General features: G+C 43.6%; 1 protein-coding gene across 1 annotated transcript in view; it reads left to right on the top strand.

Annotated features, from left to right (window-relative positions):
* Positions 1-16,950, top strand: part of TRPM8 (transient receptor potential cation channel subfamily M member 8) — a 147,875-nt gene that overhangs the window by 106,802 nt on the left and 24,123 nt on the right. The window contains exons 7-16 of the mRNA XM_075755901.1: positions 23-179; positions 4,622-4,799; positions 5,149-5,321; positions 6,481-6,655; positions 7,715-7,782; positions 10,713-10,910; positions 13,316-13,418; positions 14,347-14,465; positions 14,804-15,094; positions 16,198-16,293. Coding sequence (XP_075612016.1) covers positions 23-179; positions 4,622-4,799; positions 5,149-5,321; positions 6,481-6,655; positions 7,715-7,782; positions 10,713-10,910; positions 13,316-13,418; positions 14,347-14,465; positions 14,804-15,094; positions 16,198-16,293 — 1,558 coding nt within the window. The remainder of the gene's footprint in view (positions 1-22; positions 180-4,621; positions 4,800-5,148; positions 5,322-6,480; positions 6,656-7,714; positions 7,783-10,712; positions 10,911-13,315; positions 13,419-14,346; positions 14,466-14,803; positions 15,095-16,197; positions 16,294-16,950) is intronic.

Below are 16,950 nucleotides of genomic sequence, written 5' to 3'. Positions count from 1 at the left end.
TGTCTATTCATCCTTCTTTCAGAGGTAACTTGTGCAAATGCGGATACCCTGAAAACGAACACATAGAGGGCACTCAGATTAATACCAATGAGAAATGGAACTACAAGAAGCACACTAAGGAACTTCCTACCGATGCCTTTGGGGACATTCAGTTTGAAAACATGGGAAAAAGAGGAAAGGTAAGTGATTGTATTAAGGGTATGGGTCAAGCCCCTGTTGGGTGAGCCATGGTCAGAGTCCTTGATCCAATGCTTGTTGGAAGCCCCTGAAAAGCAGGGAAGGTGAAGCTAAAGTCGATTTTATTCTAATGGGAATGGAAGGAGTTAGGCTACAAAGGAGACAAGCAGATTTCTCAAGCCTTGATAATAGGTAACAAAGAATAATTTCTTCTGTGTTGTTTTGTAGGCCAATGGTGGGAGTGAAAAGAGGTTACCTGTTTCCAGGCATGGTAGAAGAATGGGTGAATGGTGGTGATGCTCAATTATTATTTTTCTTTTTTTATGTAGCTAGTTTTATTGTAATTGCCCTGTAATACAATTCTGAAGGTCTTGGGCTAGGAGGAAATAATTTTAAACTAGAGCTGTGATGTCTCTCACTGGGACTCTGTGCCCTGACTATGTCAGTGTGCAGTTACCGTGGCTGTTTCGTAGTCCCTGTCTACGCTGAAACCGCGTGGTGTTGAGGAGCAGCTTCGCAGCCTTTTACCCATCTTTGTCATGTTGGCTTCACCACTAAGCTTAAGTGCCTGAATGATCAAGCTCCTGCTAAAGATGCTTTGTTCCTGACTGTCTGACTTTCGTGCCAAGACAAGGCTGGTTTTTGGAACGTTGCACCTTTCTAGCATGGACTAACTTATGCTTTAGAAAGAAAATGATGTGAGGGCGTGCACCAGTGCAGCTCCTGGGTTGGGAGCGTGTGTAACACGCTTTGCCTTTGAAGGTGCAGCGGAGTCCATGAGGTGATAACCGTAGGGATTTCTTATCTGTAGGGATGTAAGACCTTTCTTCAGAGGATCTGTACTCTTTGGCGCAGAAGCTGTGCGTACCTGCTTGCTGCTCTATAAAATCATCACTCATGCTTTCTAATGGCTTTTAATGCTGCATGGCACGTCATCCAACGCCTGCCTACAGAGTCTGCTGCCTTATGTTCCCTTCCTCCCTAGCTGTTCTATGTGCAGATCATCACAGTCTGCAGATGCACGGTGCTCCTTCCCATACAGTTGTTTGTTAGGCCTTGGACCAGACACTCTGAAGGATGTTGTGGGATGTTGGAATGGGGCTTCTGTGTCCCACACCCTCTGTGTTTTTCCTTGGTGTAGGGACAGTGGAGGGGTAGAAAGAAGAAAATAGTGGGTGTTGCTGTTTCTGATGATTTATACTGATAGTGTGTGAGGAGTCACATGTGGCTGAGCTCATCTGCCTCTTCTAAATGACTGATACTTACCACCAGTGCAGCTTGCTTGAGACAATCAAAATAAATGAGGAAAATCAGAGTATGCTATGTAAATTAATTGGGTTTGTTTTATGCAAAGTAGCAGAAATGAGAGGCATTTGGGTAGGAAGACTGATGGTTTTGAATCACGCTTAAACAGATCCAAGTACTGCACATATTTGTTGATATGCATATTTCAGCTTCATACTGCTGCTGTAAACTGCTGTGTACCTTTACTGAAAGTAATTATTTGCAAAATTGACGAGTTTTCAAAGCTTAAATGTTCTTACCTGATGTGTCCCCCTTTCCAGCCTGCAGACTAGTTTGTGTGCCCATAGTTGTTGACTCTCAAGGCCACTGTGCGTGTTTCGAAGCATACTTTGTTGAAATGCTGTATGTAAGTCTAACCCACCCCATAAATACTTTGGCTGGAGTTATGTCTCTATTCCACGTTCTTATTGCTTATATTGCAAGGCACCTGCTGGTCTTAAACATTGCAAAATGTTTTCTCTTTATCTTGTGCACAGTGGGGAGAACTTCAAACCCAAGGTAACTGAAGAGTTGCAGAGTATTATCAATGAGGGATGGGAAGTTTTATACCCTGCACTGTATTTTTTTAGGATGGATGAGTCCTAAAAAGTCCGGAGCAGAAATATTGGATGTGAACAGACCAATAAAATCTCTACATTTGATAAGTCCTGCTTGCACATTCTTATTTTTGCAGTGTTGCTCAGATCCTGTAACATCCAAGGATATTGCAGTTGCTGTATTTTATGTTCTGGCAGCCCTCAATCTGGAGGAAAAAAAAAAAAAGAGTTTCTCTTGAATACCTTTGGATTCAGCTACTGAAATACACTTGGCATCACCTGCGTTTGAGGGTTGGATGGGTGATGGTTGGGGTGCACCAGCCGGCTGCACCAGGAGATGGCACCGTTGTACCTTGGAGAAAGAAAGTGGCTGAACGGAGGAGTTCACTTGCTTGAGTAGAGCCTGCAAAGGGCTCTGGAGGTGGCAAGTGCCAGAGGTGTAGTTGCTGGTACATTGAATGAAACTTAGGTGTAACTGAAGTGGTTTTGCAATTATACACCGTGATGATGTATGAGAGAACGAGTTAAGCTGTTTGGGCAAGTCAGCTTCATCTTTTGGTCATCGCTTTTATATAGGTGCAAACGACTTGTATAGATGAAAACAAGACATTTAACTGGAAACCTTAACTGTTGATGGAACAAAGGTAGTCATACAGATAGATGGTTGTTGTGTTATCAGTAGGTTTTAGGAGAAATGCCTTCTAACTGCAGAGCTAACAAGATTTGCTGTGGGGATGGCTTCCCGACTCTGTAGAGCAGTTAATATTTCTGGCAGGCTCCCCTCTCCTGTGGGAGACCCTCTCCTGAAAAACATCCAAGGCTTCATGTGGCTGATGCTTCTGAGAGCAGAAGATGTGTTAGCTCTCCTGTGTAGCTGCTGGAGCCCGCGAGGCTTCCTCTGTAATGTGCTGTTCTGAGCCAGACGCAATAACTACTCCTGGGAACCTGTCCCGGAACGGATGAATATGTTCTTTAGTTCAGGTTAAATGCCTCTCAAAGACAGACGTTTCTTCCTCAAACTAATCCCTTGGTTTTACTCTCCTGCAAATACTGGGCAATCCACACAAAATCCACTATGATTCAGGTCCAAGTTACTCCTTTTCATCCCCTGATATGGATTGTATAGCCATGATTGTCTTCCAAAAGTCCACTACGCTGTACTATTAACAGTGATGAAATTGCAAAGAGGCTTTTAAATAGCATAGCAAAAGAGCCAGGGAGCCTTTTACAAAAGTGGAGAGCCGGTAGATCCCTCTGAAGGCAGTTTATCTAGTGTGCTTTATGGCATCCTCATACAGCGTTCAAGCTTTACTACAAGTTTGATCAAGTTGTGATGCGATAACTTAAAATGCTGTTACGGGTGTGTTATGATAAGGACACTATGCTCGTGGAGCCTGGAATTTGTAGCTAGTCAAATGAAGGCTTTAATAATGTAATGATTAGTAGTTCACTTATGACAATGCTACCACTAATCCATAATCCAAGCTATAAAGAGCTTTGTTACAGTTAAAATTGTTATGCCGTAAACTTCCTTGGGGTTGTGTTCACCCTTCCCATCTTTCTCTGAATCCCAAGGCCAGTGCTCTTGCCTTCGTGTAGTGGAAGGAGGGTTTGGAGGCTTTAGAGGCTTTATGCTGACTCCTGAGGTCTGGAAGGGATGATTTCAGTACTGATCACGGGGATCCCATCCTCCTCGGTCCTGGTGTGCTTGGACTTCTTTCTATAGAATTCTCTCAAGACAGTCTGCTTCTGCTCGCTCTTTTCAGTGTTTCTGAATTATACAGTTCTTTTGGTTGTATTTGTTATTTCTAAAACTAGTTTTACTTGATTCACAAGGTTGCACTCAAATAATGACCGTTATTGGCCATTGTGATTTGTTTTTACAGACTGAGATGTTTGTCATGTGGTGTCTGCATTCTTCCATGCCACCTTTTATTTTGGTTTTAAATTGTTCAATCCCCACGGAATAACTATTTGTTACTGTTCTAACCTAAAGCAAATCAAATGTAGACAATAGTTATTACACTGCTAGACAATGGCTGTCACGACTATACTCCACTCAGGCCAAAGAGATCCTGAGAATCAGTACAAAGCCTGTGGACTTCTACTCATAATGGCAAAAATGTTATTTCCTGGACTATACAATTTAGCTTCTGCCAAATTAAAGACGTACGTGGCAGAAGGTGGTAGTACAACCTGAGCACTGCGGTACTCCCTGACCAGGCTGCAATTTTGGGCTGAACCTGGAAACGGTGGAGCTGGGAGATCTTGGGGCCAGCAGTCGCAGCTGGTTGGACATTAGCGCTTTTGTTCTGCTCGAAGTAAGACTGTGCCTTCTTATCTCCAGACCTGAGCGCTGCTCCGTCAAGAGAGGAGATCACCTTGCAACCCCTAGTAATGGGTGTCTGGTTGGAGGGGGAGGATAAAGATCTTTTAGAGAAAGAACCAAAGACTTAAGCTCTGGTTCATCATCACTTTACCTGTTGTCTACAGTTGTTGGAATAAGACTGTGTGTTAGAGAAGAAAATGCAATTCCTGGTCTGTTCCCAGCTATGGTTATTTATCTCTTGCTTCTTTGTTTCTCCTCTTTTCTCTCACCTAAGTACATCCGTTTGTCATGCGACACAGACTCTGAAACGCTCTATGATCTCATGACACAGCATTGGCACCTGAAAACCCCTAACCTCGTCATCTCTGTCACTGGAGGCGCAAAGAACTTTGCGCTCAAGCCCCGGATGCGCAAGATATTCAGCAGGCTGATCTACATTGCCCAGTCCAAAGGTAAAGACTTGCATATATGTCTGTATTATTTTATCGCTGTGTAATACTGTTGGACAGGTGGCAGCTCAAAGGGTCAGCAGGGAAGCAGAGCATTCGGTTTGTTTCTGCTTGGCTGCTGCACTCAGGGCAAATGTGACCTAACAGTTTGGAAGTAATAGGGTTGAGACCTAGTCATCAGGATGTCCATGATAACGTAAGGTGTGTAGCATATCGTTTGTGTTTAATTGAAGAATAAATGCCTGAGGTGTAAGGCCTTCAGAGGGGATGGGGTGGTTGTGTCTCAGAGGTAAGACACGAAGCGGGTGGATATTCCACTACGTTGTCCCAAGTTATTGTGTGTTGTCCCCAGGGGCCTGGATTTTCACAGGAGGCACGCATTACGGGCTGATGAAGTACATCGGAGAAGTAGTCAGAGACAACACCATCAGTCGGAGCTCGGAGGAGAATGTAGTGGCTATCGGCATAGCAGCCTGGGGCATGATTTCCAACCGAGAAAGTCTGATTCGCAGTGGTGATAGTGATGTAAGAAATGTGTATGGATTGGGGGGGGAAGAAAGAGGAGGCTCGGCTGCTTGTTACACAGATAATGTCTCTGACCGACTGCTGCTCTCAGCAATAGCAGTATTCGCGCTAGGCTGATGCTGTCAGCTGTGTGATGACTGACTTGAGCGGCTGGTCAAGCTCTGCTTATACGTTCTGTTACAGCAGAGCTCAGCAGAATGCTTTCCAGTGCAGTGTTAATGTAGAAGCACGTCTGTCCACTTAGCCTGATCTGTGTCCTAAACAATTTAACCTGGGACCAGCTTTTCCTCAGTGTACGTAGCAGCGAGACGAAACATCACGTGCTCTTCCCAGAGCAGGAGGAAACTATAGTCTTCTCACGTTTGAGATGGTCGCACATGTCAGGCCTGGTGGGGGGGACCAGTATGTGTTTTCAGCATGTCTGTGTGGAAGTTCAGCTGCTCTAACTTCATATCTGGCAGACTACTAGGGGATATTATTATTATTCTAGCTGCTGTGAAATCCTATGCAGTTGTCCGTAGTGGGGATTCTCATGAGTTAAGACACGTTGTAGCTGCTGCTGTTGTGTATTTTGCTCATTGATATTATTGCTCTGTCTGTCAGATACCCCTGTCTTTTGTCCGCTCAATGTTACGGAACGTGTCCAAAAACCATCCTGCTAGATAAAGAAAAGCAGTTTAATTTACTGAGAGCTCTAAGGAGGTTTGAGGGTTGAACTAGATGATCTCAGGAGGTCCCTTCCAACCTAAAAAATTTTGTGAGGTGTTGAAAATAAGTTTGCCGCAGATTTAATGTTTCTGGTGGCTGAAGGAAGCACGCGTTGCTTAACAGGATCTCTGAAAGGACTGAACTGTTGCAAATAACATCCACTGGTCCATTGGCTGAGGTGAAGCTCAGAGGATCATCTCAAATCAGGCCACTCTTGTAAAGAAAAACTTCCTCTGCAAATATTTATGCTGTGCTCTTGTATGGGGTTTCTCTCGCTGTCTTTTGTTGTTGTTGGGACTGCCATGAGTGCTGTCTTGAGTCAGGAAATCCAGACTCCTAGCTAACGAGGAATAGTTGGTGGCTAGGGGTTCAGCTGTTACTGGCTTGGTTTTGAAGGCTTGTGCACGCTCTGCCCTTGGATCTCTGTTAAACGTTGTGCTTGTCCTTCTAGGGATACTACTTGGCCCACTATATAATGGACGATCTCAAGAGAGACCCTCTCTATTGCCTGGATAATAATCACACCCATCTCTTACTGGTTGATAATGGCACCCATGGACACCCCACCATTGAGGCAAAAGTACGAACTCAATTAGAAAAGTACATTTCGGAGCGGGTTATCCCAGGTAGGTGTGAATGTCAGGGTGCAGACCTTCTCCTTAGTCCTTGCGTGCTTTGGAGCTGATGCTGGGAACATAAGAGTGGTGGCAGCATCCCTTGGATGCTGAGCTGGAAGGGATGCGTCAGCTGCATTCCATCTTGAGTACTTCCAGGCACAATCAGGCTTCTTCAGAGTAATACCCTTCCCCTCATCTTTTTTCTGTATGTGACAATGGTCCTTTGTGGGACACAGCAATGATCCATTTCAGCCATGCAGCCCTCTCCTGCTGAGCCATCTGTTGGAGGCTGACTCTTCTGTGTATTTCCCACCTGGCACCGAATTCCAGGTAGCTGAAGCACAAGAACACAGGAGATGAAATTGGGCTTTTTCCAAAATATTAATTTGTCAGGGTGACTGATCCATCTGCAACTGGCTCCTAAATAATTTCTCTTTCAACTCCTTCTTCGCTCAAATGGAAAAAAAATCAAAAGCCTTGTCAGGAAATTGTTAGTTAAAGTTTGTTTTGTGTGTGGTTTTTTGTGGTGTGGTTTGTTTTTTTTTTTACTGTCTACCTCAGCTGAAGTGTACTTGCTGTTAGTCATGACGAAGCAACCAAGAATCATTATGAAACTTGGTATGTCTCAAACACTAGCTCTTAGAGTTATGGGATTCTTAGCTTTCCTTTACAATTGAAAATGTGAAGTCAGAGGTTCTGAATCTTCAACTTGTGAGAAGAACCTTGCACCTAGAGTCAAAATGGCCACAGCAGTAGGTGAATACAATAAAATCACATGTTTGGGTGGGGGACTTTGGAGCTACTAAAAATTATGGTTCCTAGGAGGATAAAAGCATCCGTTGGAGAACGGTGTCTGAAGCCAGCTATACAGAATGTTAGTGAAAATGGAGTTTTCATTAAAAACAGGAAGAGCTGTTAATAGACTTGGCAAAATCAACACGAAACTGGTATCGGAGTGTCTGCATGAACTACTTGGAAATTCTTTCATTGTACTCAGGAAAAATAAGTTGTTCGAACTGCATTAGTGGGTTGAATCTTTTTCCATTTCTCTTTTGGCATGTTTCACAGAATCTAATTATGGTGGGAAGATTCCGATTGTGTGTTTTGCCCAAGGTGGAGGAAAAGAGACTTTGAAAGTAAGTTTATGTCTTTTACTTATTTCCAGGAGTGACAGTAAGGACGTTGCTCTAATGTTTAAGACTGATTACTCCACAAACAACATAAATAGCCAGTCCTATTATTTACTGAAGCTTGACCAGCACTTGCTATAGAAAAACTTGCTTGCAATGGCATTTAAGCTTATGGAGTTTGTTTCAGTTAAAATTTTCTGTGCAAAGCTTTTACCTCAGCCTGACATCCCGGAAGACTTTAGGCTGGGACAGTTCAGTTGCCTCAATTCTTCCATAACAAATCCAGCACAAAAAAAAGTTTCTTGTGTGTGTTTGAGTAGGAGTCAGAAGGATCTTGTCAGCCATGTAGCTCTTGATCCTTTTTATACAAAGTTGCCTCAACTTTGGTTTGGGAAAACTTGGCTTACCCATGCTCAGGGGACATTGGTGCTTTCTTGTAATACACAGGGAAGATTAGCTTGTGCTGGAGATACTCTGGCTCAGAGCGTGCTTAAACTGACATTTCATTGCTGCTCCTGAGAACTGTAGGCTGTATCTAGTTTAAATCTGGGCAGCTGAGCAAGGCAGGAGGGCTCTGCTGACTCTGACCCTTCTCAGCCTAGAAGGGGAGGGAACAGGCATCATCTTCAAAGAGACGACAGGTAGGAAGAGGATGAACGGAACAGAGAAGGCAGAAAGAAGTTTCTTGAAATAGGATGTCTAAGTAACACTTAGGGAGGGAGGAAAAAGAGATGAGTTCCTGTCTTGGTGTTAAAACCCAGGATTGTTACTTCCCCCTCCACCTTGCGAGAGCGAAGATGAGTGGCCTGAGCAAGGAGGGACTGGGGGAGCAAAGGGACCAGACACCGGGGAATTCAAAGTGAGGGGACGTGCAGTGGGGCTGTGTGGGGAGGGAACAGCGACAGGGAGGATGAGATGGCTCTGACTAGCAGCAAGAAGAGCTGCCATAGCCTGGGATGAAGGAGCTGGGAGAGGGGCTGGATTTTACAAGAGGTAGGGTACAATGAAGGGAGTATGTCAGCGTTTAGGCCAGTAAAACCGAAGCAGGGTGATATTTATAATTATCTCTTGAAGAGGTGATCTCGGTACTACCTGTTCTGACTACAGCTGTGCTGTTAGTATTGATATTAACTGAGGTTTTGCTTGTCAGGATGACAAACAATGTGAATTCAAAGCACAGTCTCTGTTCCCACTTCGTGGCTAACATTAATCAATTAGTCTGAACCACTCTGTAAATTTTCAGATCATTATCCCTGTATGTTTCCTGGGTGTTTTGGTTCCATTCACGTGATTAATTTGAGCTATGCCCACAGGTAGGTTGTAGGTGAATACAGATGCAGAGCTCAATGTGTTAATCAGAGGGCCTAAGATGAAAAGAAGGCATCCATTCAGGTTTTAGAGCAAAGCTTTGCCGAAAGTGATATGTGGAATATGCCCATTTCTCCTTTTAGTTCCAAATTACCACTATTTAAGAGGGGGATTTGGCCGTCACTGAAGGAGCTGTTTCTATACGCCATGCAGTGTAGCGACTTGGGCAGCCTTGTGATTACAGGTATATTATGGAGACCTCAAACCCACTGTTAAGAAATGATATGTAACACAGACTGGCTAGCTTTCTAATCAGAATGAATAAAAACATTGTTAAATCAAATGCATAAATCCTGGCAAGGGGTTCCTCTGAAAAATAACCGGATGGCAGTTCTGTTAAGGGTTCATGCTGGTCTCTTGGCTATTTATCGGTGTTACTAGTACAGAGAAATTTGTGTCTGCCACCTTGCTTGTTTGTAGGTGAAGCCATCTTCTCAAGGAGTAAATAGTCTCTGATCAGCCCAAAGAGACACAGGAGGTTCCCTGCTGTGGACATCCGTCCTTGCCATGCCTTAGTGGTTTTGGCCAGGAAAGACTCCCTCTTTCTCAGTTTCTGTGACTTGTGCATGATGACAGGAATCAACTTTAGCAGAGAAGTAAAACTGTTTTAAGCTTTGGTTGTAAACTCCCTGTGATGTAAAGCATGCACTTTAGTTGGACCCTTCTTAAGAAAACTGCTTTGATATAGTTGGTAAGAAAAAACATCTTGCTTTTGTCACAGACCCGCTATCCAATTGATGGGAGTAACGTGTTCACAGTTTTGATGACTCTGGGTTGATTTTTTTTTTTTTGTTCTCATGAAGCTGTATCTCTAGATAGCTAATAGACATTCTGTCTTTGCAGTGGTTGATGATAACTTGCATTGACTCCTTTTGTACAATTTGCTGGCAGCTTAGATTCTGGTGGCTTCTTCTCAATGGTAGTCATGAAAATTAAATAAATGTCTCCTGTTGTGGTCTTTGCAACAGGAGGGCTAATGGTTCTTCCGTCATGATTTCAACACCTTTTCTTTTTCTTGCTGAGAAGCCACATACAACATCGCTGTGTGAGAAATCACATAAGTAGCTACTTGGAGACATTCAGTAACATTGGAGTTCAATGTTCTCACGATGCTACAGAAGTGATCTCTGTGTAAAAGACTGCTGCTTGTATCTCCAGCAAATAAATCCAGAGCCCTTGTACTCAGCTGTGGTGTTACTTGAGCAATGCTGTGCCATAAAACAGCAGTGATGGTAGCTAGGCAGAGTTGTAATGTGTTCTGCATGCCATTTCCACTGTGCAATTTTCCTGATCTGCTAATCAACTCTAAAATTTGGCAGATGGTCATTTCTGTCCCTCAGTTGCTGTGAGGTTCTTCACAGCCCTCTGTCATTAGATGAATGCTGTTTTTAAAGAGCTGTTGTTGGTAAAGTATCAGTGGGTGGTGTAATAAAAACACTGCTCTGGACCATGGATTTCTATCTTTCTTAAGTCAAACCTACAATCTCTAGGCTTTCTTACTGAATAGTAGGCTCTAATAACACAGTCATCCTTCAAGTGATTACCTCTCTCTCTCTTTGGCTTCCTAGTCTATCAATGTGGCCATCAAGAGTAAGATTCCTTGTGTTGTGGTGGAAGGCTCTGGCCGGATTGCCGATGTAATCGCTAGCTTGATGGAGACAGAAGGCACTCTTGCTTCTTCATGTGTCAAAGAGAGCTTGCTCAGGTATCTGCCTCGCACTATTTCAAGGCTCTCGGAAGAGGAGACTGAAAGCTGGATCAAATGGGTAAGTCTGTGCTATGGCCGGGTGAGGCTGAAATTGGGAGAAGGGTAGAAGAAACAGGAGGACAGGAGCATCCAGTGATTTTCAAATCAGGGATGTTGCTGTCTCGTGATACCTATAGAATGTGCGGGGCTCCTTGCTGTGACATATCTCTGAGGTGTGTGTGTAACTGGACTTAAAAAAGAAAAATTCCAAACTCTTCTATTTTATAGGAATTGGAACAAAAGGGGCAGGAAATTGCATTATTTTGGAACCAGCACGTGTCTGGGTTTAGACCTGGGCACAGGAGAGCTAAGGCCAGATGTCTTTTAACGGTCTGCTTCCTGGGTGCTTTGCAGTTCCTGCTGGATGTGCCTCTTGGCTGATGTGCTGGTTGGTGTCCTGATTCTCTTGCATGCTTTGTGAAGGTGGAGAAGTTGGATATTTGGTGAATCGGGCCTCATGCTGCTAAGTCCTGCTGGATTGCTTGGCGACAAAGGGTTATCCCTGCTATGCCGTGGACTTCCAGATTTTAGCAAATCTACTTCAGGATTCTGTCATTTGTTCCAAAAGTTTTTGTCTGTCTTCCTGCATCCCTTAAGATATCAGGCAGGACAGAGTTCCCTTACAGACTAGGAGCAGGGCCTTCAGGACTAGCAACTTACTATATTTCATCAATATTGGTCAATATTTCATCACAGCAGCATCCCTACACCATCTCCATTGGGACACTGTTGCTAAATAAAGCATTGACTTACTAGTAGTGTGTACATGGGATGCAGCTGAAGGTGCAACACTGGACGTACACCAGCATATGCTTCTTCTGCTTTTCTTTACCTCTTTGAGCAGAGGTAGAGCCTTCAGGATGTAGTCACTGTTATGATCCCATATGTAACTGTTTATTACAAGAGTGGTTTTTGGAGAACTCAGGAGAGCATTCTGTTATCTTGGGTTGCTTGGGCCAGTCTCAGGAAACTTGTAACTCTCTGGTTACCGCACCTTCAGTTGGACCTGGGTTTAGATATCTATATTTCTGCTCTCCTTAATAAGAACAGAAGAAAATGGAGCTCCAGAAAAGTCTTAATGTTCTGTTATTTGTCAGAATTCTCAGTTCCAACAGCGCTTCAGCTCACTGAATAATCCATTAACTTGAGCTAACTGACTTTCTCAATTAACTGCCCAATGTTTTATGCTGGGGTCTGATTCTGTTCTCCTCTCTTGGTTAATTACCTCGTACCCACGCTGACAGTGGGGAGTGATTGTGTATTCAAACCTCAGTCGCAATTCGTAATGGGGGATGGAAAATGTTATATTGCTTTCGGTACACTTAAGGCCCCTTCTCTCAGCTTTCCCCTCACCCCTTAACTTTTTTTAAATTTTTTTTACGAAAGTGTCATTGCAAGTTGTTTGCAGACCCTGGAGAGGAATTCAGATGCTCACTCCAGTGTATATTTTTGTTGATGTAAACCAAACAAAGCTTCTGGTATTGAAGTTTAAGGAGCTATTGTTTCTGGTAAGGCCTGAGTCAAAACTCTTGGTCAGAGCTTGGCAGGGTGAGTCCGTGGGACAACCTGTGAGTTCCGTGGGGCAACCAGCTCCACTTGAGACTGTTTTGAGCAGTGGGGTCTCCAGAGCAATCTTATAACCTCAATGATTTTCTGCTTCTGTATTAAGAAGCTTGCAGGAAAAAGGGCGGGAATAGGGCATGGCCTTTTGCAGAGACAGTCCCGCAAGTCTGAAAAAAATTAGTCTGAATTCACACTTTGAACCTGGGGGCTGTTGCATCCAAACCTGAAGAACAACAACTGCCCTCTGAGCAGACCATGAACCCCTGGTTTCCAGAAGGAGCTCTGCACTGGGGAGTGTGGAGCTGCTGAAGGCAGTTTTCCCTGCTTAGGAAACAGGGCCATGGTCTTCCCAACTTCTGCTGAGCTGCCTTGGAGCGTACCTCGTCCTGCAGTCGAACGGCTAAGGTTATTTGGTTTCCATGTCCTAGAATGAAAGTAACTTTACAAGGCTTGGTTATGTGAGAAATGATCTGTTTTTGACAAAGCACGAGGAGGTAGAAACTGTTCTCTAATAAACTGCTAGATATTTGTTGAAACTTGTACTGTCACAAGCTGTCTTTTCTTTGAGTAGTTTCTAATTACTGAGATTATATCATTTTGGTTATGATGTTCTGCATAGAGGGAATCACAGTTATTTGTTGTATGTTCAGAGGATAATTAATCTTGTACTTTGGTGACTTTAAAATAAATCTCATTATCTACTTCTATCTGGACTTGATTAAATTTTAACTGCATGTGGAAATAGGACTGATGAGAAGCAGCTTTGCTGCAATGTGAGGGAAATTTCCTTTAAAGATGCTCTAGGAGATCAACTACTAAACAGCTGAGATTGCTTTGAAATTAAACTTTTCCTTTTTGTAGATCAAAGAAGTCCTTGAGAACCCTCATTTACTGACAGTTATCAAAATAGAAGAAGCTGGAGATGAAATTGTGAGCAATGCCATTTCTTTTGCTCTGTACAAAGGCAAGTAATTGCATTTGGTTTTGTTGTTTGGGGTTTTTTTAATAGATAAAGATGGCTATATATTTTCTAGAACAGCCTTCCCTAGAGCAATGCCATCTCTCTAGAGTTACACTCCTGCCACAGTGAGGAGCTTGTCTTCATCTGAAGTGAATCTGTTAGTGTGGGTGAGATCCAAACCCAGCCCAGATAATTGGGAATGCATTCAGCAGAGCTTTGGGGGTGCTGGAATCGCATCTCGGAGAGTAGCACACAAGTATGGACTGCAACAGGGAGTTGGGAAGCCAGGCAAAGGATCTTTTCTGGTTATACTGCAGTAGTGGATTACTCGGCATTCTGCCATGTCAAATCATTTGGCGTACGTGGATTGAAGAGGTTTGGCTGGCATTCAGCAGGGAGAGAAGTAACCAGTTAATTAACAGTCAATGTGCAGGGCTGCTTCCTAACTCAAATCCCAGTGACTTACTACCGTGAGTAATTCAGACCTGGGCTCTCTACTACTCCAACAGAGCAGAGCCTGGTACTCAGTGAAGGTCACTGGGCTGACCTCATTTTCCTGGCTGTGCATGGAGAAAGCCTATGAACATTACAGCTTCTCATGATACTTCTTGTGTCGGGCCCCAGTGGGAATCCTGCAGAATTTCCTTTGTGTAGCAGATGCAGGACACTGAGGAGTGTGGAGGAAATACTGTGCTGATTTTGGTTGATGAGGTGTGCCTAGCAGCTTGTTTGTGGCCCATGTTGGACCATAAGTATGTCTCTCAGCCTCCAGCATCCTCTAAAACCCACTCAGGAAGACATGCGTGAGTCTGGGAACAGACACTTGGTAGGGGTCTTGTCAGGTAAAGTGTGAAAAGCAGAGATGAATAAGTATGCCAAGAAGCTCTTCTGTCTCTGGTCTTTTACCTAGAGGATTGTTCCTCCTCTGCAGCTTTCAGCACCAATGAACATGACAGAGATAACTGGAACGGGCAGCTGAAGCTGCTGCTGGAGTGGAACCAGTTGGACCTGGCCAGTGATGAGATCTTCACCAATGACCGAAACTGGGAGGTACGGACCACTTCTGAGTACAGTGACGTGGGACAGGGGAGCAGTGGGAAAAGAGACATCATAACAGCAGCTGCTATCTCAACATCCCAACCTCTCTGATGATAAGGAAGAGTGTCTATTCCTCCTTACAGTGGCATCACTGATTGCAAAGGTTATCTGCCCATGCCAGAGGTACTCTAGGCCATCCAACAAAGGCAATTGCATACAGAAAAACTGATTCTGATGAAAATGGGGCAGCATGAAGGAAAATGTGGCAGTTACCTAATGGCACAACACATGTGGCTAAGCTTTACATGTCTTACGTGCTCCCTAATATTTGCTTTTCCATTTCTTCCTAGTCTGCTGACCTACAAGATGTCATGTTCACAGCCCTAGTGAAAGACAGGCCCAAATTTGTCCGTCTCTTCCTGGAAAATGGCTTGAATCTGAGGAAGTTCCTTACCACAGAGGTCCTTAGAGAGCTGTACACAAACAACTTCAGCAGCCTGGTGTTCAAGAACCTGCAGATCGCAAAGAACTCCTATAACGATGCACTCCTCACATTTGTGTGGAAGATGGTTGAAGACTTCCGAAGAGGTCTCAAAAGAGATGACAAAAATAGCAAGGATGAGATGGAGATACATCTTTCAGTAAGTCATGAATGGTTTCATTCCGCTGTGCATTTCGGGAAAGGAAAAAACAAAAATTATGTTTTGTTTCTGGTGTAGAAGGATTTGCTTTAACAGTCTCAGCCTTGTTTTATGTTTAACATACTGCCCTGTTTTACAAATGCATGTAAGGGTCATTTAACTACATGAAAAATGGGTGAGTTTGGGTGTTGAGTTAAAATATTTTCTATTAGAGCGATCAATGCTCTGGTATGCTTGTAACTTATACCGATATCAATTCCGAGTCTGGTACAGAGGTGCCAGCTGGGCATGGGGACTTTGGACCCCTATATTTTGGTACAGACTCTTGTATTTTAAACGTTGCTTGTTCAAGGGTGTCGAGCACCTTCTGGACTTTATTTCATTGTCAGGTAGAACCAGACTTCTTTAGACCTACTGTACCGTGATAACTAACATTAGATCCAGATCTGAGTTTCAAAACCGGAGCTCAGGCATCAGATAGGAAACTTTTGAAATCCGTTGTTGTCTTCAGAGATGCGATGCCGCACGTGTGACATTCGGGGGAAGCTTGGTTTGAAAATGCTGGCTAACTTTGAGAGTTTCCACTGAAGGTTGTGGTTCTGAAAAGCTGTGTCGCTCAGGAGTCATTTTGTGATGATTTGCCATCCCCAGGTGCTAATTGCTGTAATGAAAAGAAATTCCTCCTTGATTAAGTTTTTTGTGAAGTTCTGGATCTTGCTTAAACACAAAAGGCGTATTGGTATACAGTTAGTATTCCTTTTAGGGGCTGTTAATCTGTGTTACCTAAACACAAAGGCAAGCTGGGAATGTGGCCATCTGAACTACTTGGGTTAAAGCAGAAAGTGACTTTGACCCAAATGTCCTTTAATACCCACTTCAGGAAAAACAAAGAGGCTGATTCTTCTACAGGAAATAGGAAAAGAGAAGGCTTTAATATAAATATAATTTAGTGTGTGACAAGGAACGGATAGCTGACAGCCAGTTCGCTGATCCTCTCTCTCACAGGAATAAAATAGGAAAACAGGAGTGTGGCAGGCTAGGATTTGTTCCATTTGGAAAGAGTTTAGTGAGCTTAGGTCTGAGGAATTGTTGCTTTCTTTCAGGATGAGTGTCCTATCACAAGGCATCCGTTGCAAGCTCTATTTATTTGGTCAGTTCTTCAGAACAAGAAAGAGTTGTCCAAAGTCATTTGGGAGCAAGTAAGTTGAATTCTCCTTTACTCCTCTTTGCAAACAGCACAGTGGTGTTCCCTTGTCTTTGGCTTGTAGACCTTTGAAGGCTCTGGATCCATCTTCAAACACAAAACCACAAGAGATAATTGCTGGATGGCTCTGTGTGTAGGTTTAATGTTACCCATTTTCTGCTTGGGTGTGGATTTCATACTTTCCTAATGTCATGTCTGAGTCAGCACTCCAGCTAGCATTTACCTGTAGTTGTATGTTCTCATCTACGTTCAAGTTTGGGTGCTGAGTTCCCACCCATTCCACAACGTGCATGTGTTCTGATCCCAGGTATTTGATGGAAATCCATTTCTAATTTTAATTAGATGGTACCTTTAGTGAACATTGGATCAAATACATAATTCACAGGCTGTAAATGTGGGGCTAACCCAAGCAAAGCTAATGGATGCTCCTGCTCACGTTGGTCTGCGTGTCCATAACAGAGTGCTGCTTCAGAACAGATGTTTTGAATGGAAGGGACTAATGTAGTCTGGGCAGTTCAGGGTACACCCAACTGGTCCAGACTGGTGGACAGTGAAATAGTAGTGTGGCCCATGACTACAAGGGCATAATTTTTAAAGAAGCTATCACGTTCCCTTCACAGAGGGCTTTGCATGACTTGACTCTCTCTCCATA

This window comes from Balearica regulorum, chromosome 6, assembly GCF_011004875.1.
Source record: "Balearica regulorum gibbericeps isolate bBalReg1 chromosome 6, bBalReg1.pri, whole genome shotgun sequence".
Taxonomy (NCBI): Eukaryota; Metazoa; Chordata; class Aves; order Gruiformes; family Gruidae; genus Balearica; species Balearica regulorum.
Note: the sequence above shows the minus strand (reverse complement) of the source record. Positions and strands in the feature narration are given on the sequence as shown.